Source organism: Dryobates pubescens, chromosome 13, assembly GCF_014839835.1.
Source record: "Dryobates pubescens isolate bDryPub1 chromosome 13, bDryPub1.pri, whole genome shotgun sequence".
Lineage (NCBI taxonomy): Eukaryota > Metazoa > Chordata > Aves > Piciformes > Picidae > Dryobates > Dryobates pubescens.
Genome location: NC_071624.1, coordinates 31,137,881 through 31,165,754, shown reverse-complemented (window position 1 = coordinate 31,165,754; position 27,874 = coordinate 31,137,881). Strand labels below are relative to the sequence as shown.

At 48.4% G+C, this 27,874-nt stretch overlaps 1 protein-coding gene across 1 annotated transcript in view; it reads left to right on the top strand.

The window, feature by feature from the left end:
* PITPNM3 (PITPNM family member 3) overlaps window positions 1-27,874 on the top strand; it is a 46,475-nt gene that overhangs the window by 975 nt on the left and 17,626 nt on the right. Inside the window, exons 2-4 of the mRNA XM_054166222.1 lie at window positions 8,972-9,067; window positions 18,245-18,352; window positions 23,333-23,380. Coding sequence (XP_054022197.1) covers window positions 8,972-9,067; window positions 18,245-18,352; window positions 23,333-23,380 — 252 coding nt within the window. The remainder of the gene's footprint in view (window positions 1-8,971; window positions 9,068-18,244; window positions 18,353-23,332; window positions 23,381-27,874) is intronic.

Sequence of the window (27,874 nt, the reverse complement as noted above, 5' to 3'; positions counted from 1 at the left end):
CTGTTCTCTTCCAGGCTGCACACAGAGCTCATTGCCTCTGAAGGTGAAGGCCCAGCTGTGTTAGGACTGAATGCCTGCTTGCTGCTCTGTACCTGAAACTTGCCTACTGTTTGGTGCCAGCTCTTGGCACAGCTTTATGACAGCATGGTCATGTTAAAGATAAACACAAAGGTTCATTTCTTTTAGTTATTCTCCCCAGGTAGGCATGGATTGGTGGCAGCCCAGAGGCATAGTTCTCAGGAGTATGAGACCATCAATAATTTCAGAAGATGCAAATACAGTGTTGAACTAAGTGGTTGGTTTCCATCTTTGGAAGATGAAGAAATGCTCCAGTGTGGAATAATTTATGCATTTGTGTGTGTGTTGGATGTTGGTTTGCACTCCTTTGATAGGAAAATAAGGGAGCACTGCTATCACTTCCAGTGGTATTGATTATGTAGCCTGCATACCTAGGTTGTTTGTTCAAACCCACCCCTGCACAGGCATTTCCAAGGATGGTCCTTTGATGTGCTTCTGCCCCCTTGGTAGGCAAAAATACTGACTTTTGATGCCAGCTTTATGGTGTTGTCTCAAGTTCTTACTGTAAAGGAAAGCAAGAATAATTGACCATGCAGAAGGGAGCTCTGGCAAAACAGATCTGGGTTAGCAGCAGGGGAAGTGTGCTGCTTTTATAAACTGAGCCCTGCTGAGTTTATGAACAACTACAGAAAAGTTTGGGCTGCTTTACCCTGTGGTGTACCCTGCCCTGCAGCCCCTGCCGGGGCTGTAGCCTTAGCACAAAGACCATCCTTTTGGTAGCCACAAAATCTGCTGCTTGGTCACCGTTGAGTGCTTCTAAAAGGCTTTCAGAGGTGGGCAGCTCGAGCCCTTTGAGTACCCACATTTCACCTAGTGGACTCCAGGTCTTTAAGTGCTTGGAATAGTTCCAGCCCAGAAATGCATGGGGAAAAATAATGCAGGATTGTAGGTTGCAAAGCCATCCAGGAGCAGCAACTCCAGCTGGCTGTCTGACATGGCACTTTGGAGGTGGTGTGCTCTCTGCTTTTCTTCTCCTGCTTCATTATTATTTTGTATTACTTTTTTGTTGTTTTTTTTTTTTTTAACAGAGCAGTGACTCAAAAATGCCAGAGCCTGCTTGGGAAGCCAAAATTCCCTGCACTGTGAAAGTAGAGTCTTTCAGATGTGATGCATCTGAAAGTCCACCTACAGTCATTGCAGGAAAAGGTTAGAGAATATTCATATCTTCCCTGGTTTGGGAGGAGGTGATGATACTGCTGAGGGGGAGGGTGAAGTTACTTTCTGCTGTGTGGAAGCTGGCATCTGAAGCATCAAGAAGCAGCTCTAAAAGAGGCACCATATTTACAGATACAGCATCTAGGATTTGGTTGAACAGCCAAGCTAAGCCTCCTCCATCTCACCAGTAATCCCATAAAGCACAGGACTGGAAATGTCACCAGCACCTTAAAAAGAGAGGCTTAAAAGCTTGCACAGTTTAGTTTCTTGATTTGTTTCCTGTACTCAATTAGCAAATAAATGCTTGTCCTTACCATCTGCTGCAGAACTGTGAGCTGCAGGATGTGCAGTGTAGGTAACCAGGGACTTGTCACTGTTGAATTGCTACGAGATGAGAGCCGTGGAGTGAGGAGGAATGGGGGAGAGGAGTTAGTTACATTGGGTGCTTCTAACCACAGCAGGGTCTGGGCTGTGCCTTCAGTTAGCTCTTTCACTTCTTGACAAGGGAACCTGCATTTTGGACGTTCTCCTGCCTTTAACTGTGTCTCTGGCTCTGTCAGCTGTGCTCTTTGCTCTTATTTTCATCTTTATTTAGGGACTGATGCAGCCACAATGAGAATAGAGAGACCTCCAGACCCTTCCCCCTTCCCAGCCTTTCCTGGTATCTGCTCGATCTTACTGACCATCTCCAACCTCTCCTCTCTGCTTCTTGACCCAAGCTGCTTTCTTTCCAAGGAGGGACACTTTGCTATTCTCCTTACTCTTTCCATCACCTCTCAGTTTTTCCTTTGTACCTGTCAACTCTGTTCCCACCTCTTAGAAATCCTGTCTCAGTACACTGCCTCTGTCAGCCCAGGACTGCTTCCAGGGGGAGTATTGGAACATCTCAGTGCTGCAGCTTCTCTGATAGACTTGGTGACTTCGTTGGCTCTAAGGCCCTGCTTGCTTTATTGCCCTTACCTCCCTTCTCCTTTCCTCCCACTTACATGTCTCTAACTTCTTGCCTTTCATCTTGCTGCTTCTTAAAGCAGAAGCTTTTTCCTAGTGCTTGTCCTCAAAGCTGGCACTTCTGTCCCTTTTGATTCTTCCTCTTCTGTCCTTTCTGAAGTGCCAGCAGTGCTTCTACATCTGCAGTGGATGAGCCTGTAAGTGTGCACAGATTTCAGCAGGGCAGGGCTCAGCTGAGCACTGCAGGTTCATGAGTGGAAGGTGTTTTGATCATCTGCTGTCTTGTTGCAAACAGTGAGAGAAACTGTGCAGCTTTCTGCCTCTTTCCCATGCCCGGTCCCAAGCTTCTCCAGCTCTTCTGCAGTCAAGTCCTGGGAACCAAAGAGGTGGGAAGCTCTTGGTTGTCTTCATTTTTCAGACATGGTTTTCCAGTCTTTACAGGCTGAGCTGCAGGGTCAGGTGCCTGCGCTCCCTGGTGCACAGGAGGAAACAGGATCACATCCCTTATAAGCAGCTGCCAGCTCAGCCGTTTGGATGCCTCTCCCTGCTCTCTCCTTTGGGGCTCTCCCTTCCCCTCTCTGTTTTCCCATTTTCCTGTGGCCTTTCACACTCCCCCTTGGCTGTCTGCTCTGAGCCAGCCACCTGCACCAACTTGGGTCACCCTGTCCAGCTGGCCTTGCATGCTGCTCTTGGCCCTTGGTCTTCTGCTGTCTCCTGCTCAGCCCATGCCTCTGCTTCCTCTGACTCTCAGCCTCCATCTCTCCATCAGGTTCTCTTTTTAATTTTCCTCCTCTCCTCCATCTGTCTGGCCTCCCACTTACCCCTCCTAGCACTCTGCTTTTTTCTTCCCTGTCCCCCTTGGCCTTGTGTGCTTTCTCTCCTCCACCTCCCTCTCACCTCCCACTTCTATTTTTCTTCTCTTCCCTTTTGGCCTCACACTCTTGTGGCCCTTCCACTCCAGTGGGTTTAAATTGAATTTCAGTTCCAGTCTGCTACAGATGCATTGTGTGACTTGGGTTCTGTGTGGCACTGCTGGCAATGATGGCATAGAGGGTTCTGGGGTTTTTGGTGGTCTGTTTGCAGGTAAGAGCTTGCTCAAAGTGTGCTTCAGGGTTTTTTTGCTCTGGAGTAATTGGATAGAGGATCAGTATCCCCCTTTGTCTTCTCTGAGCCTCCCGGGTTTGAGGAGGGGCTGAGCCTCCCGGGTTTGAGGAGGGGCTGAGCCTCCCGGGTTTGAGGAGGGGCTGAGCCTCCCGAGTTTGAGGAGGGGCTCTGGTAGTTCAATTCACATCTTTTTAAAGTACACCTTCAGTTTTACATTTGCCAAAGAAGAGATCAACCATAAGTGGGAAATAAGAGCAGGTAATTCTGGCCTCCAGTGGAGTCAGTGGGTGACACTGTTGGGCAGCTCAGTTAAATCACTTGATGGGTGAGCAGAAAGCTTCTGAACCCAGCAGAACAGAAAGAAGTATTATGGTTGTTATTGTTGTCATTATGCAGCAGCAGTTCCCAACAGCAGCAGAGGTCATTCCTTCTACCCAGCATCTCTTTCCAAAGGGAGAAATGGCTTCTGTGCTTTTGCATTTTGCTAGGAGTCCCATCCCTGAATCCCAAATGGTCACAGTTCTAAAAACAAGAGGCAGTGTTTTGATCTTCCCCACAAAGTCTATTTCTGCTTACTTTTTAATTGAGATTAGTTCAGCCTTCCATGCTTTGCTATCTATAGGGCCGAGTTTTCAGTAGCTCTGAGAACACTCTGTGCTATTTTGTCTCTGCTAACTGGGTTGGTGTGGCAGTAGGATTCAGGAATGCTTTTTTTATGGTCTCCTGTGACGTGCTTATGTCTAAGCTTGATTGGAAATGCTCATTACCAACCAAGAGATGTAGGAAACTGCTGGGCCTGCTTAAAAATCTCTAATATTTTGACAGCACTGTGAATGGTATTGAATTATTTTTACCCACTGCTGCAATCATCTCCAATGAAAACAGCCATTTTTATCTTAGGCTGCTTGAATGCATCTTCCTGGAAGGCCCAGCACAAGAACACCTGAGCCTGGGTGGGCTGTTGGAATAGCCTGGTCCTTCAGTGGCACTGCCAGGGCACACCAAGGACTGCTATGACTGGCACTCAGCTCAACCTGCTTGCCTGAGGAGGCAGCCATTGAGTCATGTGTTGTTAAAGAGAAGAGAGCCTTTAGGAGATGCTGGAATGATCCTTAAACTGATGCCTCTGGACAGTGCCTACTGTTCTGCCCTCTTCCAAATGCACCTCTGGTAACAACTCTGTTGTTTCATTCTTCAAGTGCTCGTGCTGATCCTGCTGGTGAAGTCAACAGTGATGCCTCCAGTCATGGTTTTCTTCCTCAGCTGCAGTCAGCGTTTGTCAAAGCTAATTCAAGCTGAGGAGAAGGCAGAAGCAGTGAAGAAAGGTGGCATGGTTGCACAGCAGGACCAGGCTTGCTCCTCCTGCTGTGCTTGCAAAGCTAATATTGCACTCCTTGGAGCAAAGGCAGAGCCCTGTGTCTTGGCAAAGGCTGCTGGCCACTGGGGGACATTACTCCTGCAGGCTTCACAGGAGGGATTGCTGTGCCCTGCGCACGTTTCTGTGCACAGAAAGATCTGGAGCCTACTGTGGCCAGCACTGCTTTATTCCAAGCCAGAGGTAAGGCCACCTGCTGGGATGGAACAGGCAGAAGCCTTTTCTTTCTCCTGAGTTAACAGACATTTTAAACACAATTTTTACCTAGCAGGTGATACTGGAACAGCATTTTTGGTGCTGGTAGCAGAGTGTGTGGAATTATTGGGTGGCAGTGGTGAGCAGTTCTGGGCTAGCATGCTTGGGACTTACAGGGTCAGTGGGTTTGGGGCACCAAGCCTTTTAAAATGACACAGGGAAGTGATCAGATTGAAAGCTGGGAATCAGCAGCATTAGCTGCTCAGTTGTCAGAGGAAGATCTTTGTTTCTTAAACCTCTTAGGCCTTCCTTCACTTCTTGGTCTTTCTGCTTCCATTTCCTCAGCTGGGAGAAAGTTGGCTCCAGACCAATGAGGCCACTTTAATTCCTCTTGTGTTTGGTTGTTTTTTTCCTCCTCTCTTTTAGAAACAGATCACATGGAATGAAGTGCACTCATGTGCTGCTTGATTGTCACAGTGCTGCTGGTTTCTCACATCTCTTAAGAAAAAGCACCTTGAGAGAGAATTTGGGTTTATGCTGTTGGGCTCTGCTTATAAAGCCATGAGAAAATGAGCTCAGCTCTGCTCTGCTGGTGTCTGTGGGTGAAAGTGGGATGGACCTTTCCTGTGGCTCCCCTACTAGTGGACAGCAAGGTGCCCCCGTTGCCAAGAGGGACAGGGGCATCCTGGGGTGCATTAAGCAAAGTGTGGCCAGCAGGGCTAAGGAGGTTCTGCTCCCCCTCTGCTCTGCCCTGCTGAGACCACACCTGCAATGCTGTGTCCTGCTCTGGGCTCCCCAGTTCAAGAGAGAGAGAGACCTGCTGGAGAGAGTCCAACAAAGACCTCTGAAGAAGGAACTTGAACATCTCTGCTGTGAAGAAAGACTGAGAGCCCTGGAGAAGGCTGAGAGGGGATCTTATCAATGTCTATAAATATCTGAGGGGTGGGTGCCAGGATGAAGATGCCAGGATGAAGATGCCAGGCTCTCTTTGGTGGTGCCCAGCAATAGGACAAGGAACAAGAGGTAAAAGCTGGAGCTCAGGAGGCTCTACCTCAACACAAGGAGACCTTTTGTGTGAAGGTGTAGGAGCCCTGGAGCAGGCTGCCCAGAGAGGTTGTGGAGTCTCCTCTGGAGAGTTTCAAAACCTACCTGGATGTGGCCCTGGGTGATCTGCCCTGGGTGATCCTGCTCTGGCAGGGGGCTTGGACTCAGTGATTTCTGAAGGTCCCTCCCCAACTTGTGTGATTCTGTGATGCTCCTTAGCTCTGTTTGTGTGGATTTACAGACTAAGACCAAGTCATCTCAGAGTTTTTTCCTCATCTGTGGATGGATAGCATCAGAAGCTGCTCCCTCTGTGACAGGGGAGTGTAGCAGCCTGCAGTACTGTGCAAAAGACAACAGTTTAGGTAGGGAACTGCTTCTGCTTCTAGAAGAAAAACACCTGTGTGTTCTGTGAACTCTCCTGCCACTTCAGAATGTTCCTCTTGTATCTTACTCTGTGTCATGTGAAGGAACATGTGCTTCCAGTGCCACTGATGGGACTGGCAAAGGAGTGGTGTGGTGGGTTTCTGTTAAGGGCACTGCATTTCCACATGGAGTCCTCTGCAACTGTGATGCTGACTAATTGAAATGAAGTGCAGGCTGCTACCCTGCTTGCAAAAGCTGCTGAAATCTGGCTGCTGAGAACTGGTCAACAGTGATAAAGTTTGCTGGCACAGAAGCCTGACACGTCCCTGCCAAGGAGTTAGGCTGCTTTTTGAAGTGGTGTTGGTCTTTTTGTGCTCTGAACCAAAATAATACGATAAAATATGGAGCAGTTGACACTGGGAATCAAATCAGTGAGTCCAGGCAATGGCAGTGCATAATGCAATCAAGAAATGTTAATAGAGTCCTATTAAGGTGGCTAATGCTAATCTCTTGGCACAGAAGGAAGCAGCCCCAGTGAGACTGATGCAGAGCTGCTGCTCCTGAGCGTGCCTGTGTGGAAGCTGTTTCTAAATCTAGAAGCATTCCTAGTGCAGTGTAACAGAATTCATCCTCCCAAGGACTTCTCTTGGAGCCAGAATTTATGCCTGGAGGTTTGTGAGACTTTCCCCCTGCTCTCCCTTCACCAAAGTCACTGGAAGCATGAGTTTTTTCTTTTGGGGCCAGCAGTTTTAGTGCTTTCCAGCCGGGCTAGTGGCAGTTCTGCTCTGGGGAGCTGCTGTTTTCTTGTGAAGCCTTCACAGCTCAGAGCTGGTTCACCTGTGGGCCATGCATCTTGCAGTGCTGGCACCGATAGTCAGAACTGCTAACCGTTGTTTCTTCCCATGTTTCAGTGCTTTTAGGCTGCTAAAACGTTGGGAAACCCAAAGCAATCTGTACTCTGTGCTTTCCTGACAGCCTCTGGAGGCAGATGTCAAATCTTCCATGCCTTTGCTGTGGAGATGAGTTCCACTGAGGCTCGGGAGCTTGACAGTGCGTGACACACGGGATGTGGATTGGTAGCAGCGCATCTGCTGCACCTCTAGGAATGCTCTGTGCGAAGTGTTGCTCTGCTCCTCCCAAAGGAGCAGTTTCTTCCTTTCTCTGAAGCATCTCCAGGCTCTTTCCTCGAGGTGCAGATGCTGCCTTTTGGTTTTGCATGTGGTTTGACAGCAGGTACAGTCAGATACTCCTCCTAGTAGCTGCATCTTCCAGCAATGCCTCAGATGAGTTCTTTTCCACTTCTAACAATCCAGAGCTCTTTCCAAAGCAGCAGCAGCAGCAGCAGCTTCTCTTGTTAGGGCTATTAAATGTTCCAGAAATCTGTAGCAGTAAATGTAATTGATCTGTATGCATTCTCTGGTAGGTTCCAAATAGCACTGGATGTGCTCCCAGTACACGCTGTGCTCTGCTAATGAGCACTGACTTCTTAGCCATTTATTTGGATTTGATCTTTTTTTAAAGCTATTAATATTCAAATATCTACTTGGGTTTGGGGTGGTTTTTTTTTTTACTCTCTTCTTGGACAGCTAAAATCTGCTTCCTCTTAACCATCTTTCATTTGTATATCTGATTGGTTCACCTGTTGGTGGTGTGGAGGGAGAGCCTCTTGGGGGTGTGGAAGGAGAACCTAAGGCTGTGACCTAGTGGCATGTTTCCCCCCCAAACAATGTGGTAGGATGGCTCCCCTGATGGAGTTGCTTTTTTTACTGCTGGGAGAAGGAGAATACCTCTGTGGATAGGGCCTCAGAATAGCAGATTTCAGGTCTGATGTAATCATGTGGAGTGATGAATAAAGCCAGACGCTATTCTGTTTGATCATGAGAACTCTTTCTCTAAGAGCTGTAGTGGTGGATTTGAACCTTGGTTCCCCATTGGTCTGGGGGAGGCTTTATCACAGAGTATCACAGTTTATTGGTAAGATAAGGACTGTATTTCACCACTGCTTTCTAGTGTTGAGTTGCTGTGGATGTAAGGAGAACTGATCTGGTTAGGCAGGTCTGGTTGACTAATTACAAATCACCTGAGCATGAAGACCCATTGGGACCACCAGAGCTGTCAGGGCGAGATCTGTTGCTGTGCCTGTTCTCATGTGGCTTTGCCTTCCTGCCTTCAAATGGCAAGCTTCAAATGAAAGCCTCAGGCTTCAGCAGAAGGAAGCTGTCTGATGGAAACAGCTCAGTGAGTAAGAATTCAGTAATTTGTCTGTAAATCTGTGATCCAAATAGGATGGCACTTCTTCTAGGAGTGAAATTGAATTTAAAGGAGAGCTGCTGCCATGACCTGGGGGAATGCTGCTTCAGGTCTTAGCAGCTGTACGGTTTTGAGTGCTGGAATTGAACAGCCTGGTGAATTCAACAGGGAAGGATTTCTCTTTTCAAGTCACTGCATTAGCTGGAGTCCTGCAGGCTCATCTGCCACAAGACCTTGCTCCCATCACTTCTGTTAGGCGGCAGGAAGAGGTTTAATTTGTGTGCCGCCCTGAGAACTCTGGCTGAGTGCTGAGGTTAAAGTGTGTGCGCTGACCAAAGCGATCCTCCTGAGCCGTCGCTGCAAGCTGTTGGTTAATGGTTTGTTGCTGTTGTTTTCTCCTTTAAGGCTGGCGCAGAGGTGAGTGTTCCCTGGGGCTAATGTGAGTGTCTCTGTTTCCAGCTGCCCCCCGCCGCTTCAGTGGTGCTCAGTGGCACATGCAGAACGTCCTCAAAGACTCCGTGGAGAGCTCTGATGATGAATTCTTCGATGCCCGAGGTCAGTACAGGTTTGGGGTTTTTTGTCCTCTCCCTCTATTCTTTCCCCAATTCTGCAGCAAGTAACTAAGCCCTTTCGGGGGTGAACTGACAGCGTTGTCCTCACCAGACTGAGATCTAAAGAAGGAAAACACAACCCATCGAGTCTGCTCTCAAGGATTTGTGAATGGACTTAAACTCAGAGGAGATGTATGAAGTGCTGGGGTGGACGAGTGAGCTGCCATAAAGTGGGTCTGGCAGCAGAAGCAGCGTGACCACAGCAGTGCAGAGCTTCATGGGGCCTCTTGGCCCCAGGTTCTTTACGGATCAGGTGTCTGATGTAGCAGCTGGACTGCTCTTGTTTACAGTCCCTGGTGAGGACCATAAGCCTGGAGAAGAGCAGGCTCAAGGGAGACCTCATAGCTCTCTGCAACTACCCTGAAGAGAGGCTGTAGCCAGGTGGGGGTTGGTCTCTTCTCCCAGGCAGCCAGCAGCAGAACAAGAGGACACAGTCTCAAGCTGCACAAGGGGAAGTTCAGGCTGGAGGTGAGGAGAAAGTTCTTCCCAGAAAGAGTAATTGGCCCTTGGGATGTGCTGCCCAGGGAGGTGATGGAGTCACCATCCTTGGAGGTGTTCAAAAACGGCTTGGATGTGGCACTTGGAGCCATGGTTTAGTTAGTCAGGAGGTGTTAGGTAATAGGTTGGACTTGGTGATCTCTGGGGTCCTTTCCAATCTGGTTGATTCTGTGAGTCTAAGTCTGTGTTTGTGTCCCTGATGGCCAGCTTTTAAAACCGGTGGCTTAGGTTTTCCACTCTGGCAAACCTTGCCCTGAAGGGATGGGGATCTCTGCTTCTTCAGGAAGCAGCTATGTCTGAGTGCTCCTGGGTTTCATCAGGTGAACCCAAAATGCAGTGTGCCCACCAGCATCTGATGAGACCCTGAATCTTGGCATGCTCCTCAATGTGTTCTGAAGTGGGAGTAAAATTGGTGTGCACACAACCTCCTACTTGCAGTGGGAGATGGAGGGAGGGCTCTGGCTTTAGTTTTGTCTGCAGGTGCCAAACCTAATAATTATCTGACATGTTTCATGTGCCTTTCTGAAGAGAATATCCAACAAAGGAGGATTAATTCTGCTGCTACTGAGAAATGCAGCTAGAAGGTCTTCCATAGTGGAAGCTGTTGAGGTGAGGCTGAGCTGGCCTTAGGTTGTCCTGTTACCAGGAATTCAGGAGTAATGTTTGCTGGAATGAACTTGGTGAGTGTCCTTTGGCTTTTGTACTAAACTGGATTCATTAATCCAGAGTAGTCCCTGTGGTTCTGAGTGCAAGGTGTCCCTGCCCACAGCAGGAGGAGTTAGAATCATAGAACTGTTAGGGTTGGAAGGGACCTCAAGGCTCAGCCAGTTCCAAGCCCCCTGCCATGGGCAGGGACACCTCACACTAGATCAGGTTGCTCACAGCCACCTCCAGCCTGGCCTTAAAAACCTCCAGGGATGAGGCTGCCACCACCTCCCTGGGCAGCCTGTGCCAGTGTCTCACTACCCTCATGGGGAAGATCTTCCTAACAGCCAATCTGAATCTCCCCATTTCTAGTTTTGCTCCATCCCCCCCAGTCCTATCACTCCCTGACACCCTCAAAAGTCCCTCCCCAGCCTTCTGGTTGAACTAGAGCTGAACCAGATGATCTTTAAAGGTTTCTTCCCAGCCAAACAATTCTATGGCTTTATGAAAAGCAGAGGAATTCCCTTGCCCCCAGCCATTTGTTGACACTTCTGCTTTACAGTAAACCTGATCCAAAGTGGAAAGCTCAACTGTTCCATGGGAAACTTGCCTGGGGTTTGGATCTACCTTGGGTTTTGGTTGGTTGCTTCAGCAGCTGCCCACTCAGCAGCATTCTGCTGGTACCTAAGTGCAAGAACAAATATTTGCATGGGTGAGATTCTTACTCAGTTTCTCTCTCTTGTTGTTTATGGTACAGGGAGCAACTCCCTCCCTTCCCAGCACTCGAGTGAGGCCTGTTTCTGAGCAAGTGAATGCCCTTTGGCAGGGCTGCATTGCCTTCAGCCTCCTTGCTGCGTGGTGGTTTGGTGCCTGGGGGCGCACGGCGCTGTTGCAGAGGGCAGCTGCTGTTGAGGCAGTATCTGGCATTCAGCGTCTCCTGTCTTGCACTGAATTCCATATTTCAGCATGCTTTAATTTCCTTTGTGAGTGGAATTGTTGCAGGAGTGCCTGGTGCCTGCCTCGTGGTGTTTTCATGCTCGAGCTGAGCTTCAGCATGAAGGAGCTGTTACGTCAGGAGCTTTTTAGCTGCTTTAATAATGCAGGGGGCAGGAGACAGGCAGTGAAAATAAAACGGCTTGTGTGGGAGGATCAGCTCTGTGCTCTTAAGAGGTTTTGGAGCTCTGAAGCTTTTACTTCTGTGAGGATGAATTTGCAGCATTTTCCCAACCCAGCTGCTTTTGCAGGGGCACAATTAATCCGATTATTAGCGTGTGCTAGCCAAAGGGCAGATTGGGATCTGAGGGTCTTCACCTCCAGCTTATCTGCCAGTTGCTCTGACAATGGTGATGACTTTATCTGATGGTGCACCACTTACTTTCCATGTTCCTGCCTGCAAATTGCCAGCTGTTGTGGCTATAAAATTTATGACATCTTGAAGCTTGAAAGCCCAGCTGCTTACACAGGAGTTAGATTGATTTCATTTTTAATTGCCACCTTTCCCCCCACCTCCCCCCCCAGTAGGCAAGAGCCTCAATCAAGCAGGGGAAGAAAAGTGCAGAAAAGAGATGCAGATGATCTTAATTACTTAATTGGAATGGATGTCCCGTGGTAGATTTGTTTGTTGTGTTAGGTTTTGTTTTGTTGTTTCCTCTTGTGGGCATTTAAAACCCAAACAAACAATGCAAACCACTCCAGCACGTTCCAGGGAACAAAAATCCCCTCCTCTGTTGTCTGTGTTCAGGGGAGAACCTTTTGGAAGTCTGAGGCATGAAGGTTTAGATTGGAGCTTAGGAAGAAGTGCTTCACTATGAGACTCTGGAACAGGCTGCCCAGGGGAGGCTGTGGCTGCCTCCTCCCTGGGGGTGTTCAAGGCCAGGCTGGATGAGGCTTTGAGCAGCTGAGTCTAGGTAAGAGGTGTCTGTGCCCATGGTGAGAGGGTTGGTGTAGGTGATCTCTGAGGTCCCTTCTAACCTGAGCCATTCTATATCAGTTTTCTCCCCTGCTCCTGCTCAGCTTGGCTTACAGTAATAACTGCTTGGCTGGGGGAGAAGAGTTCTGTATCTGAGGATCAAGAAGCAATCCACAGAAGAGTAAACAAGTGACCTGGATAGGTAAATAAATGAGAGTGGTTTAAAATAATCTGTAGGTAGGCTGAGACACAAAGCTTGGCTGTATGTTGTCTGGTGTCACAGTGCCAGCTCATGCCCATCTGAAATCCACTCAGATCTGCACTTCTGAGCTGGGATTTAGCAAGCCAGCTCTGTTTGAAGAGGTGTGGGAGAGCTCTGGCTGTGTGCATGCACAACAAAACACACTGCTGAACAGTGATTATTTTCTCCTTGTTCTGAACCAAATGACTACCTTGTCTGAAAGAGGCTTAGCACAGGGATGTTCCAGCTGTCTGCACACAGAGAGGAAGGGAAAACTGGATGTTGTAAGCTGATTTGTCCCTTGTAATCTTCATTGTCAGTGCGTGGGCACACAGATGCTGCAGCTGGTGCTGGGATGATCCTTGCACCTAGACTTTCTTTCTCCCCACATGGGTGCTTCATTATTATGGGAGTTTAACATCAGAGGGAGCAACTGGTGCTGCAAATTGCCATGGGTACCAAGCTGATGGGGATGTGTGCCTGAGGTTTTGGGGGAGAGGCTGTGTGCCCTGTGTGTGCAGCTATTTTACTTGCCTGTTTTTAACTGTAAGAATGGCAGCTTAGTCATCTTGTGTTTTGGAGGCAAAACCCAAGGTCTCAAGGTGTTTGTGTCATGTCTCTTGAAAATCCATGCCTTTGAAGTTCATCTCAGTCTGGGGAGGTCTCCTTGCACTGAGAGAACGACTAGACATTCAATTAATGCACCAGCACAGAAAAAGCTTTTTACATCCTTGATGATCAGGTCTCCAAGCATGGTTTGGCTTTGTGGGTCAGAAGGAATTCTGCTCTTTTGGGAAGAGGCTTTGGCTGCAGCAGAGCTGCACGCTTCTGCTAAGCAGCTGAAGTGAAAAGAGACAGCAGAGTGTCCTGTGACATGCATGGAAATCTGTTGGAGATGCTGTTCTGCATTGCAGATACTCACAGGGAGGTGAATCTGTTAGGCACTGAAAAGCTGTCACTGTAGGGAGAGAGGTGTGGTGGCCACTGTGCTGCCTCTCTCCCAGAGCCTGGTCCCCAGCACTGGCAGCAGCAGAAGGGGCTTGGGGGTGAATGTTAGTACTTGACAGGCTGGGGCCAATCTTGCAGACATTGCCATCTGCAACTGCTCTCAGCCTCATCTGGAGAGTTTCACTTCATAGTCACAGGCAATAAATCATCACTTTCACTGATCACCATGACCACTTAGGAGCATCATTTTAGGTGTTGTGGTCTTTGTGTTCTCACTTTGTGACATTTCAGCTGACTTGGCATGATTGTGGGCTGGCTGCTTACAACTTGTCTGAGAGAAGTTCTTCCCCCCCTCTATTCTGCCCTGGTGAGGCTGTATCTGGAACACTGCATCCAGTTCTGGGCCCTTCAGTCCAAGAGGGACCTCAGGGAACTGCTTGAAAGAGTCCAGCACAGAGCCACAGAGATGCTGCAGGCAGTGGAACATCTCCCTGTGAGGCCAGGCTGAGGGAGCTGGGGCTTGGAGCAGAGGAGCCTGAGGGCTGCCCTCATTGCTGGGGATAAAGATGTGCAGGGCTGGAGCCAGGCTCTGCTCAGGGATGCCCAGTGAGTGCAAGCTGGAGCAGAAGAGGTTCCACAGGAACAGAAGGAAAAGCTTCTTCACTGTGAGGGTGCCAGAGCCCTGGAGCAGGCTGCCCAGAGACGCTGTGGAGTCTCCTCCTCTGGAGACATTCAAAACCTGCCTGGATGTGCTCCTGTGTGACCTGCCCTGGGTGATCCTGCTCTGGGGAGGCTTGGATTCAATGATCATTGAGGTCCCTTCCAACCCCTAACATTAATTAAGGCTGTAAATTAGCCTTCTTAAATTGAGCCTTCTGGCACTGTCTTCTGTGTTACTCTGTTCATATAAAGCTGAAGCCAGTGGGTCTGTGGAAGAGATTTCAAGCCAGGCTCTGTGTGAGCTTTCACAGGATTCTTATTCATGACAGGAGCTGTGGCAGCTCTCTGCTAATTAAGAGCTGCTCTTAATTTGCTGCACCTTCCTCTCCTGAAAATAGATCCACTAAATTTACTTCATTTTAAAATGCTCTGGGAGCAACTTGAAGATGATTTAGGAATGCTACTCAAGCACTAAGGTGGAAGTTTGGGGGGTCTGAAAACTCCTCAGCTGTTTGTGCTCTAAGGCAGCAGGGAGATGCAAAACTCTGTTGTGCTGAGTACAAGCCTCTCACAGGAGCTTAGGGGTTGGAAGGGACCTCCAAAGAGCATCGAGCTCATCCCCCCTGCCAGAGCAGCACCAGAGAATCCAGCGCAGGATGCCCAGGAACACATCCAGAGGGGTCTTTGGTAGAGATTTCAAGGCAGGTGTGAGAGAGCTGCAGACCACTCAGTGAAGTACATGAACTGTAGGAAGATGTGAAGATGGTTTGTGAATGTTTTTAATGCCAAGGTGTCTGTGTGTTTCCTGCCTTGCTTTTTAGTGAGTGTCATTCCCCCTGGAACAGAGAAGAGAATCCCAAATGAGCCCTGTCCCAGTCTACTGCCTCCATTCTCTTAACCTCTTTGTTGTTGTTGCTTTTTGGTTGGTTGGTTTTTGAGAAACTACTTAAAAATCAGAATGGCTGTGCCAGATTTTTTTTCCACTTCTAATGCTCTGAGCTCTTCTATGGCAGGATGATTCCCAGAGTTTGGAAGGAAGAGGGCCAGAGTATGGATACCCTTTTGTGTATCACATTTGGAATCTCTTGGGAGGGAGTGCCACGATCCTCCTAGCTTTTGTGTGTAAAGCATGTTGGTGGAGGTTGTCATTCAGCTTTCATTAAAAACTTCTTCATTTTTAGTTGTTTTTTTGGTATCAGGAGCAGTCTGAAAGGGTTCTGATGACAGCAGCAATCCTTTGTGTGATTGTTGCTTGGAATAAAAAGTGACTGCTCTGTATAGGTCGTGAATGACATCCGCTACGGAGCTGCTAATCCTCTGATCACAGACTTCTAGTGAGAGAACTTCTCTGGATCAAATTGAAATGTGGATTGGAGGAACCTAGGCACAAAGAGAAGGAGAGATGCTGTTCTCTTCCCATTGGGTGAGGTGACAGAGCCCTGGAGCAGGCTGCCCAGAGAGTTTGCGGAGGCTCCTTCACCGGAGACATTCGGAACCCAGCTGGATGTGTTCCTGTGTGACCTGCCCTGGGTGATGCTGCTCTGGCAGGGGGTAGGACTCGAAGATCTTTTGAGCTCCCTTCCAGCCCCTGATGTCCTGTGTTTCTATGGAAAGTCTTGTTGTACTAAACCCTTTGCAAAGGCACAAGGGATGTCTTTTGCAGCCTTGTCTTTGTCACCTCTGGTTCTGGCTGCCAGGGGACACTGTTGACTCTCCCTTAATTTGCCATCAACCCAAACCTACAGAGTCCTTCTGCAGGGCTGCTCCCCAGCCTCTCATCCTCTCATCTGGAGGTGATCCCCATACCCCAGGTGGAGAATTAAATGTCCTACACTTGCTGATTGCCCAACTCTAGTTTCTCCAGATGCCTCTGTTAGGCTTCTCTACCCTCGAGGGAGTCTGCAGCTCCTCTTCATTTAGTATCATCTCTGTTTTCTCCCAAACAGCCTTTGAGGAATAGTGAAGTGTTTAAACATCAGGAAAATAGATGTGCAGAAAAGCATAGATACCAGCAAGAGGCAGAAGGTGTTTCTGTGCTCAGAAAGACTCTGGGTGATGGAGGAGCTCCTATCTTTGGTAGAGGAAAGCATGTGTGTGGGCTGAAGTAATTGACATGATCAGTTGATTAAAGATAGTAGCAGAGAAACCACAGGAGTTTGTGCTGTCCAGGAGAGAGACTGCAGCTTTCATCTCCTGGAGAAGTGAAATAGCTTGATACCCTCCTTCTGCCTCCAGTATTACATCTCCTGTTATGTTTCTTACCTCTGCTTCTCACCCAGTCTCTGTTATTTATCCCCAGTGCTTCATCAGAGCTTCCTACTCTTGCAGCTGAAAGGACTTTGTGTGTGGTGCAGCTGGAGTTGGAGTCCTGTGTTTCTTTATGGGAGAATTTGGAGCCTGTCCCGGACTCTCCATCTACCCATGTGTAATTTGCACTTCAGAAACAGCCTTAAGTAGGAGGCAGAGGGCACAGCAGTGGGCACAATTAAAACACAACATTAGTGAACTGCTTTTGCATTCTGAGAAACAGCTGGAGTCAAACTCCACTTCTTCAAACAAAGATCTCTGGCTGCCAGCCTTGTAAACAGAGAATCAAGCACCTGTGTTGGAGATGGAGCAGCTGTACATGTTTTGACTGTTGATTCATCTGCCGTGGCTGGCTACTTAATTGAGTGAAATCCACAGAGGAAGGGAGAAGCAATATTTTACTGTTTTCTTTTGCTCAGCTTGCCTTTGTTTCTTGCCTTCCATGCAGCATGCAGGAAGTTCTCAGCTCCTAGCAGGACTGGGTTATGCTCCCGTGCTGGACACTTCAGCCTTACTAGATGGATTTTCCTTTTTGCTTTGATGCTAGCAGATTCTCCTTGGGTAAATGATGATCGCTGAAAATGTTTTTCTGTGTGTATCAAATGTCATACCAATGTGCACTTCCAGCTGGGTGTGAACAAAGTAAGAAGCTTTTCACAGTTTGACCAGGCAAAGGATGGAAGGAGAGCTGGAGGAGGAAGGAAAAAGACAAAAGGCTTTCCCAGGGTGAGGCAGGACTGCAGGTCCTGTGACAGTCACAGAAAGAGTCCAGGGCTTTAGAGTGAGTCAGCTGCCTTTAGATGTGCAGTCACCCTCTGTGTCCTTCAGACCTCTCCTGCTGCCATCACCTCAGCGAGGAGGGCTGGAGGCAAACAAGCCTGAGAGGAGGGGGAATGTTTTGCTTAGACCCAGAGGGTCACATTCTTCTCAAGCAAGTTGTGTTTCAGAGGCGCTGTGGCACGCTGAAGGTTTAGATGGGAACAAAAGCTCAAGCCCAAATCTGTGTACTTGGAAGTTTTTTGCTGCTTAAGAGTGTTTTAAAGTGGAATTGCTCAGGGGTGAGGGGCCAGCACTTGCTCAGATTGGAGGCCTGCTCAGAAACAGGTGTTACATTGAAGGAAAATGTTTGCCTACAGTTTCCAGGCCTGTTTGGGTTGGGTTGGTTTGTTTGAAGAGAGAGAATGTCTACAGCTTGTGTTTTTGTGCCTTCAGCTTTTCCTGCCTCCCTCCCAATATTCATTTGGATGGGATCCCAATAACAGAGGTGGTTCTCTGCTGTGTGGCTTGCTGCCATTGGTGCCATTCCTTTCCATCTCTGTGTCCCTGGATGAAAATGGAAAGCTTGGCATAGCACAGGGGGTAAAAACCTGCTTGAAAAGCCTTAAAGTGGTTTGTGTGTCCAGTCCTCCCTCTGCTCTGTCTTTTGAACGTTCTGAAGTAAAAAACCAACATCAACAGCTTCAAGAAACCTCCCACAAAAGGACAAGAACACAAACACAAAGCCCCCAACAAGCTCCTTTTGGTGGTTTCCCCCCCCCAGGAAGGCAGAATTCAGACTACTGATGTTGCTTGATGCTAAACAACACCACCCCACCCCCCCAAAAAAAGGTGATTTAATAATCATGTAACAATTGGCTAATTTTCTACTTAATAATTAAGCTGTAACTTCAGGTGACTGCTCAATGAAAGCAAATATTCAGCCAGTCCTTTCACAGTGTAAAGGAGTGCAGGGCATGTCAGGAAGCCAAGAAGCTTTCCTGGAGTGTTCTGGATATGCTAACTTGTTCTCTGTTCCCATTAGGGACCTCAAGGAGTGTTTATTTCTCTCTCAATTACTACTTCTCACCATATCTCTTCTTCCCCCCCTTGTTCATCACTGTAGTTTGATTCTGTTCTCCTTTTCTCTCCTACAGAAGAGATGGTGGAAGGAAAAAGTGCCATTCTCATAGGCATGAGCCAGTGGAACTCAAATGACCTTGTTGAGCAGATAGAAACAATTGGGAAGCTGGAAGAAAACCAAGGTAATGTTTAGCTTGCCTTAGATATGAGTTGAAAGTTGACAAGGAGATGTTACTGCTGAAGCTATTAGTTGGGTTGGAAGGGACACAACGCCTCCAAGTCCCTTTCTTCAGAGCTACTCTCAACCCACTCTGCACCCAGCCTGGATTTGTGCCTGGGGTTGGCCTGACCCAGATGCAGGACCCTGCACTTGGCCTTGTTGAACCTCATGCACTTAAGGAAGGCTGTGCTGGCTCTGTGCAACAGGAGAAAGATGTTTCAGCCTTAGCCCAGCTGCTCACAGTAAGGTTCAGGTTGGATGTTAGGAAAAAGTTCTATACAGAGAGAGTGATTGCCCATTGGAATGGGCTGCCTGGGGAGGTGGTGGAGTCACCATCATTGGAGGTGTTCAGGAGGAGACTTGATGGGGTGCTTGGTGCCGTGGGTTAGTTGTTTAGGTGGTGTTGGATTGGTTGATGGGTTGGACGCGATGACCTTGAAGGTCTCTTCCAACCTGGCTTATTCTATGTATTCAATCAAAGTTCAGGTACAGCTGGATTCTCTCTCTACAAACCTTGTGGAGAAACCAGAAGGATGTCCTGCATGGTTTCTTTCCCACAGTACTTCACTCTTCAGTGGAAAGCTGTGAGGATAATGCTCTGCTGACTCAGGGAGTCTTTGGGGGTTTGTCCTTGAAGTTGGATTCCTTACAGCTTGTGGAGAGCAGAGAGTTCATTGCTTTGGTTGCAGAGAGCTTTGTTATAACTCAGCCTCCAAGGCCAGTGGCTTTGCTAGGTGCCTGAAGTGAAGGGCTGGTTCTTTTTCATGCTTTGAGAAATTGATTGATTGACAAAGCAGCTAATTATGGGCTCTTTCCACAAATGAAGATGTGTGAGAAGATGCAGTATGCTCTGAGCATGGCAGAGGAGCCACTGGACTCTACTTAACTAATGCTACAGTTCCAGCATGAGACAGGCAGGGTCCTCAGGAACAGTATAAATGGCAATTATAATTCAATCATTGATGCTCAGTAAGTACAACTGAGAGCACTTGACCAGCACAACCTTTCTCATCAGAGGTGGAAATAAGTCTTCAGGGAAAAACTGGCAGCAGCATTTAAATGTATTAACTTTTCATTACAGCAAATAGCACAAACAGCAACCCAGCTGCATGGGAAGCAGGCAGTGAGACTGAGGCACCCTCAGCAGGTTAGGATTTGAGGAAGAAATTCCTCTCAGGCCTTGGAATGGGCTGCCCAGGGAGGTGGTGGAGCTGGCCACGGGGTGGGACTGGCAGCTGTGTTGAAATGGAGTGGTCTTTGTAGCCTTTCCTGCTTCCTGGCTGTTTTCTCCAGCTTGCATTCAAGCCTTGATGCTGAGCTGCCGCTGCTGCTGTCTCTCAGGGAAGTCCTTATCACTGTGTTGCAGTTAATGGGCAGAGATTTTTGATCTGCTGAGCTCCCTAGTACCCTCTGACTCTGGATTGTGTCTCCTCTGCAAGCAGAGTCATCAAGAACAGTATGAACAGATTAAAAACTACTTTGCAGAAAGAAGTAATTGTCTGGAGACTGCCCAGGGGCAGCTCAGGGGGTTGTGGAGTCTCCCTCTCTGGAGATATGCAAAGCCTGCCTGGATGTGTTCCTGTGTGATCTGCCCTAGGTGATCCTGCTCTGGCAGGGGGGTTGGACTGGATAATCTTTTGAGTTCCCTTCCAGCCCCTAACATTCTGTGATGCTGTGACTGTGAAGAAGGTGTCCAAGCTCTCAGTTCCTTAAGGGCTGTGTTGTCTTACTTCTCTCCATTCCATTCCTACTGTTCCTTCCATTTGTTTGTCTGGCAGCCACAGTTTTAGCACAGCCATTCCCTTTGATTTAAAAGGAGGCTGCCTTGCTTTTGAGAGACTTCTCCTCTTGCTCAGAGGCTTAGTTTTTTTCTTGTCTGTTTAGCTTTCTGCTTGTTCTGAATCAAAAGCACCCTGGAAACCTGAGGAGCAGTGGATTTCCAAGCTCTTACAATGCAAGCAGGTTTGGGGACCCTGAGGTCCCTGGGCTACTGGCAGCAGCTGGGATGTGGAAAGGGTGATCTGTTGCACTGGTTGGCTGACAGACCAGATGTCCCTTTCAGCCTTTCACTGAAGTGACAGGAGCCCAACACACCAGAAAGTCAGGACAAGACTCTCTAACTGCAGTGGCCAAATGTCCCAGAAGTTTGCAAAGCCAGGAGTTCAGAATTTCTCCCATGCCAAGCCTGAGACCTCAGTGCAGTCTTCCTGGCTCTGCTTTGCTATTTGCCCTGTCATACTCTGCTTAATTACTCAGCAGTGTGAAGCCTGCCTCGCCTAATTTTATCCACAGTTAATGCTCTGTGTAAACAAACTGCTCTCTTCCTTCCCTGCACTAACACATGATCTTCCCCTCCTTGCCATGTTCTCCTAGAGTCATATCATTAATTAAAGGGTGTTTGTACATAGCCAACTGTAATATTTACACTGCTGTTAAATCCATGGCAGTAGCATCTGCCACTGCCTAATAATGTGCAGAATGGCAAACAGAAAATTTGGCTTCGCTGAGTGAACAGTGGAAGGAGAGGATGGAAACTGGGGACAGTCAACAGCATTCCAAAGCATGTCAGATGGCTTCTCTGGAGAACAGATTTACTTCTTGCAGCAGGTTTCAGAGGGAAGCAGTGAGCTGGATGCCTGCAAATCATTCATGGTAGCAGTTCACACCAGGGCAGGTTACCAGAGTCCTGCACCTGCTCTCATTTAATGCTGTGGTGCTGTGTGTTCTAGAATACAGAGCAGCAAATGCATGCAAAAAGTAGGCAGCTTAAACTAGCCACTAAGATGGGGTTTTTTTCAGCTGAGTCTTGCTGCAAGGAGTATTGCTTCCCTTGCAGTGCCTCCACACATTCCCTTTTTAGTCTGTGTTAAGATCCGGTCCTCATGCTGAAATCAGCGTGTGTTCTTGTCTGCTTCTTTGGGCCTAGAGTTTCCCTGGCTGCTCTTCCCATCCAGAGGGTCACACCATCTGGAGGTATATTACCTCCTTTCCTCTCCCCTGTTTCCCAAGTCTGGCATAATTGTGCTCACACCTTGCTGTGGCATTCCACAGAATCGATTGTCAGGGTTGGAAGGGAGCTCAAGGATCATCCAGTTCCAAGCCCCCTGCCATGGGCACAGACACTTTCCACTAGGTCAGGTTGGAAGAGCTGTTAACGAAAGAGTTTTTTCTGCCTGGCAGTTAAATTTCAGAGTATTCTTGCTGGGGCAAGAGCCACGTTCTGAAGTGGAGCATGAAGTTTATTTGTTCCACTAATGTGGTTGATGTCATTAAATGAATTCAGATGGCTAGAAGAGAGGAAGTCATGCATACCATAAAGCCTGCTGGCACTGCAGTAGTTAGTGCTGCAAGACTGGATGTCACAGGATCACAGATCACAGGGTGGTAGGGGTTGGAAGGGACCTCTGGAGATAGAGTCCAACCCCCCTGTCAGAGCAGGACCATAGAATCCAGTGCCAGTCACACAGGAATGCATCCAGATGGGGCTTGAAAGCCTCCAGAGGAGGAGATGTGTGGGGAAGAAGGGTGCCCTCAGTATCTCACAGGTGCTAAGGCACACAGCTCTGTTCTGCTGTGCTGATCCTCTTGGCCTCAGCAGCTGCTCTCCCTGTGAGGAAAGCAGGTAACAAGCGGGAGCCAAGCTCGCTGTCAGAGCGAGACTCTGGATCGCCCTGGTGAGGAACTGGAAGTGCAAGAGGCTGTGTGTGAAGTTTGGAAAGTGATTCATTCATATCCTTTCCACTCCTCAAGAGTCAGGTGATCCCTTTGCTTGCAGTGTCAGCGCACAGAACGGAGAGGAGCAGCTTCTGTGTGGTATGCTGCAGCGCCTGTCAGCTGCTTTTCCTGGTTTATTCCCTCTAAAAGCCAAGTTGTCAGCTGTGATAGCTGGAGCAAAAAAAGAGACTTGTGGCAGAGCTCTTACTCTGTTCTGCTGCATCCGTCAGAGGAGTGAAACCTGCTGTTACTCACTGCACATTACCCCTGGTGGAGTTCAGGGTGGCAGCATTTTTAATTCAGGAGGTGAGGAGCAGCACATGCAAGAGCTGTAGTCTTAAGGTGCTGGGGAGAAGCTTTCCCTCAACGGCAGAAAATCAGCAGGCAGAGGGTTGCAGCACATGGACTGTTTCATTCAGCTGCTCAGGGAGGGCCACAAGCTTCCTTGCTCCCTGTCATTTGACCAGTCTGCTTTTTGTTCCCAGATGCATAGAGCACAACCTTGTCTGCTGTCTGTTCAGACTGAGAGCAGGAAAGTGCAATCTCCTCACGTGGTTTGAGTTTGCTCAGATGGTTGGTAGGCTCCAGGGGAAAGAGTAAATTCTGCCTAGACCTCTGAAGAAGGAATCTAGACAAGGGATTCAGAGCCCTGTGTTCCCACCCCAGCTCTGATGGTGGCTGTGGGCTGGGACCATTGCCTCTCATTTCTGGGCTGGGGTGATGAAGGCCAAGTGTTTACACTCTGTGGCAGGAATGGCTTCAGTGCTGTAGGAGACCTTTATGCACAAACTAATGAGAGGCTCTTCTGTTCCCTGTGTTTCAGGGGTTTGTATTTAGATCTGAGAAAATCCTTTTGTGTCTGCAGCTTTCCTTGGACAAGGGGACTGTGGGAGGGAATAGAAGGTCAGAAAGATTCTTAAACCCCACTGCTTATTAAACATTTGGATTCAGAATCTCTTTTGTGTTGCTAGATAAACTCTTGCTGATTCTTAGTTATTTGTAGGTTCATGCTGTGGGTGATCAAATAGATTCCTGGTTGGAGTTTCATTGCTTATGGTGCCTTTCTTGAAATGAAGAGTTAAACCTGGCAGCCAGGCTAAGCATTTTGATGAGAACAGTTTTCAATTGCAAAATATTTACTGCAGTAGAGCAGGGGGAAAAAAAATGAAGAGCTTGGTGTTGCTCTGAAGCAATCTTGGTTCATGTTGTGCTTTTTCCCCTTCTGCAGGTGAAGAGTCTGCATTTTCCTCTTCTGGCTTTCTCCAGGACAAACAACGTGAGCTGAAGCTCTTCTCCCTTTTCTTTGTGCTGAGGCTGTTCAACAACTAGAGATAGAATGGGAATGTTAACCAGCATGGGGCTGCTGCTGCGCTGAGAAGGGTGTGGAGGGACCAAGAGTCTTTGGAGTTTTCTTCTAAATGGATTCATTTTTTAGTGTGGATTGTGAAAATGTACCAAGGAAGTGCCTGTAGCATTAACTGATCTATTAGCCAGTGCCTGAGCATTGGCTGGAGTGGCAGAGCTGGAGCACTGGAGGGTGAAGTTGCTGCTCTGCATAATGGCTCATACATGGCTTGGTTTAGTGGCCATGAGGTCTTGGGTGACAGGTTGGACTTGATGATCTTTGAGGTCTTTTCCAACCTTATTGGTTCTGTGATTTGGAGCATAGAAACCTTCAGTGCTTTGTGCTCTGGGCTTCCTTGTCCCATCTCTGCTTAAGGAGGTGAAAGAGGTGTTGCAGCAGCCAGGAATGAAAAGCAGCACCACGCCTGGCACTGGTAGTGCTCTTCTGCTGCTGGGGTCCTGCTTCCAGAAGTGCATTCATGACTCACTGTGCTGTTGATCTTTTCTGTGCATTGCCTGCTGAAGAGAGCAAATTGCCCTAGAGAAGTGAGTGGTGTAATTAGGGTGTTTTCTTTCATCACAATTCTCTCTGAGAACAATTGCTGGTTGCCCTCATGGAGTTCACAGAGAAGCATCTGTTTGCTGTTTCTGCAGCACATGCTGTGCCCTGTGGAAACCAGGCTCTGCCCAGCTCACCTGGCCTGCTCTGAGGACTGGAGCTGAGGAACACTTGGAGTCTAGATGCTTGACTGAAGCCTGGGTGTTGCTTCTAGTCCAGTGCTTTGTGTACAGTAGTTGACTCCCATTAGTCATGTACAGGATCTGGTGTGCAAGACTCGCTCAATGAGTGTGGAAGCTAACACAGGCACTGTGTGAGAGTTCTGGGGCAGGACTGGGCTCGGTCCTGTGTGCCAGCATTTTCCCCTGAGCAGCACAGTTTGCAAAACTGCCTCTGCTCTGTGTTCCAGTATTCTTTATCCTTTGTTAATAGGAAGCATGTGCTGCAGCCTTCATCTGGACACATTTCTCATGACTGATTTGAGATTACAGCGACGGCAGATGGCGAGAAGTGGCATCATTTCCCATGGGGCTGGGAGAGAGGAAATCACCCTTTCCTTTGGGGGGCATTCTGCCTGCCAGCTTGCAGGAAGCACACTGACAGTGGGCTGGGTTCACTGGGTAGCATGAAGAACTCGCTCTGCCCAGCGGTATGACCCAGAGAGTGGCTCAGCAGTTGTGTCTGGGTTGAGATTGGAAGGGTTTTGCTCCCAGGAAAGCATTCAAGCAAAGGCTGGGTTTCTGAGAGCTCTCAGCATGTTTGGAGACCTGGTTGCTTTTGTAAACTTGGGCAGCAGGACAGCATTTGGAACTAGCCACTGCTGCCCCCTGCTCAGCTCATTTGGGTGCCAACAGAGGAGCTGGCCTTGAGGAATGAGATTTCAGCACCTTCTCCAGTTCCTCCATCTCCTCTCTTTGTGCCAGATTTGAGAGGTCTGCTGGACCCTGTAGCTTGCAGGTTGGTTAAAACCCAAGGCAAAACAAGTGAGCAGAGAGTTTTTAATCTTACCCCACCACCCTGACCTTTCCTGGCTGCATCACCAGCTGTCACAGCCCCCTGGTTCCCGACTCTGTGTGGGGTCTGAGCACCTTGTTTTTGTTACTGTCATTTCCAGGCTGACACAATTCACAGCAATTGGTGCAGTGATGGCAGCTGGAAAAATCTGTAAAATCTTTATAGTGCCATCAGAGAGGTTCAGGCCAGCAAAGCCATGTTTTTATTTTACCTCATTAAAGCCCTTTCAGTAAACAGTAAACTACATAATGTCTCTGTAATCAGCTCCATTTCAGTGCCTAATTAAATTTCTGTCATTCTCTCTAGTAGGTCATGCTGTCCATTTTGGTCTCCTACAGGGCTTTAGCTGCTGGACAGCCTTAGCTTTCACATTGTCATCAGGGCAGAGGAGGTCTCACAGTTATTTAAGTCTCTGGTATTTAAACAACAAAGCTGAACCTGTGCAGCCCCAAAATCTGATCAGCAAATCCCTTGAAATGCCACAGGCCCCACTGCCTCCCTTGCTGTGGGACTGACTGCCTGGAATGCAGGCAAGTTTGCTGCTTTGGGCAGGGCAATGCTGGAGATCCAGCCCTTGTCATTCCTGACTTATGGAGCTGCAAATCAGCAAAAATAAACCCCAACATTTGGCTCACCTCATTCTGTGCATGTTAAAACTGTGCTTCTGGCTGCAGAGTTTCTGAACAAGACAGTGTGTGCTGCCTCCCAGTACCTAAAGGTACATCCAAGGAATGAAGCAGCTCTACTATATTAGGACAGGCTGAGGGAGCTGGCGTTGTTCAGCCTGGAGAAGACTCCAGGGGGATCTTGGAGCTGCCTTCCAGTACCTGAAGGGATCCTACAGAAAGGCTGCAGAGGGACTTTTCATGAGGGTGTCTAGAAACAGGACAAGAAGGAATGGTTTGAAGCTGATGGAGACCAGGGTTAGACTGGAGCTGAGGATGAAGCTCTTCAGTGTGAGGGTGGTGAGACTCTGGAACAGGCTGCCCAGGGAGGCTGTGGCAGCCTCCTCCCTGGGGGTGTTCAAAGCCAGGCTGGATGAGTCCATGAGCAGCTGAGTCTAGTTGAGAGGCATCTGTGCCCATGGCAGGGAGGTTGGAGTAGTTGATCTCGGAGGTCCCTTCCAACCTGAGCCATTCTAGGTTTCTGTGACTGCAGCCTGATCTTTTAGCAGTGCTCTGGAGCCAGCTGGACGGTGCACATCGGTGTGTCTGAAAGAAGAGCATACTGCATCCTTCCCCAGGCTGATCTGCTTGTCAGTGTTCCTCTAACCCTTAACAGTTCAAGCTGCTGTCATGCTTTTTTTTCTTAGCCAAAGTGAGAAAACAGTTTTGAGGGAAGCCAGATTTTATGACAGAGGGCTACTGCCACAACAGAGTAGGAACTGCAGTTAAAACAGTGCCTAGAATCCTAACGGCTGTGATATTTGTGTGTGTGTGAAGCGAGGAACACTCCTGCAGGCTGGCATTTGATGCATTAAGGAAAAAGCAAACCACCCTCTCTGCTTTCTGAAAGTTCAGAACAAGATTTTCAGAGGAGCAGCACAGAAGTAATCCTAGGAAGCGTTCTGGCTAGAGCATTGCACAGTAGAGATAACTGAAGAGGTTTGTGAGCACGGGAGGAGCAGTTCTGAGTTTCTTCCTTCAGTGCTGTCTGCCCAGCAGCCACTTCCTTGTCCTTGTGCTTGGAAACAAAGCACAGCAGAACACCTCTTGGAGACAGCAGCTAATCAGAAGTTTGATGTTTTCCTTCTTGCCTCTCCTTTCTTTACCTGAGAAGTCCTTGTGCCAGGAGCTGAGCTGAGAGCTCTGTAAGCTGGAGCGTAAGTGGGCTTCGGTTTGCTGTGTGCAAAGCTTTGCTCATCTGCTCTGAAGCAGGCTCCTCATGAGTGCTCCAGGAGACAGGAACGTGAAACATTCCTTTAATTTGTAAGGAGGTGATTGATCCTCATGTATAAATGTAACAATGAAGCTGACAACAGTGCTAATCAAATTTCTTCCTGCAGCTGTTTCCTAGGTAACTAACACATGCAGCTGTAGGAACGAGACTGCATCATGAAGAGACCAGAAGGATCCTGTAGCAATTCTCTTCAATGACTGAGGAAACATGGGGGAAAGGGGGGAGGAAGAAAAGTGGATAGTGTTGTGTCATCTCCCTGTTTGTCTTCAAGACCAGAGGAGGTTGATCAGAGGGCAAGCCTTGTCAGAGCTGCCTGTAGAACTTTCATAGAACAGAGAAGAATAGTTTCAGTTGAACCTACAATGATCATGAACTCATAGAATGGTCTGGGTTGGATGGGACCTCTAAAGGTCATCCAGTCCAACCCCATCTGCAGTCAGCAGGGACATCCTCAACTAGATCAGGTTACCCAGAGCCCTGTCCAGCCTCCCCTTGAACATCTCCAGGGATGGGGCCCAAACTACCTCCCTGGGCAAGCTGTTGCAATGTTCCACTACCCTCGTGGTGCAGAACTTGTTCCTAACATCTAACCTAAATCTTCTCTTCTTTAATTTCAAACCATGTCCCTCATCCTGTGACTGCAGGCCTTTTAAAGCAATCTCTCTCCATCCTTCAGGTACTGGGTGACCATGTAGTCCAACTGCCTGACCACTTCAGGGCTGACCTAAAGTTAAAGCATGTATTTAAGGGCATTGTCCAAATGCTTCTTAAACACTGAGAGCACTGACCACCCCTCCAGGAGGTCTGTTCCAGTGTTTGACTACTCTCCCTGCAAAGAAATGCTTTCTGAACGTTGCTGCCAAAGGCCAGTGAACAGTCTGATGGTCTTAAAGCTGATGTCATGAATGTTCCACCACATAGAGCAGATTGCTGCCCAGCCAGTCTGCCCTAAAA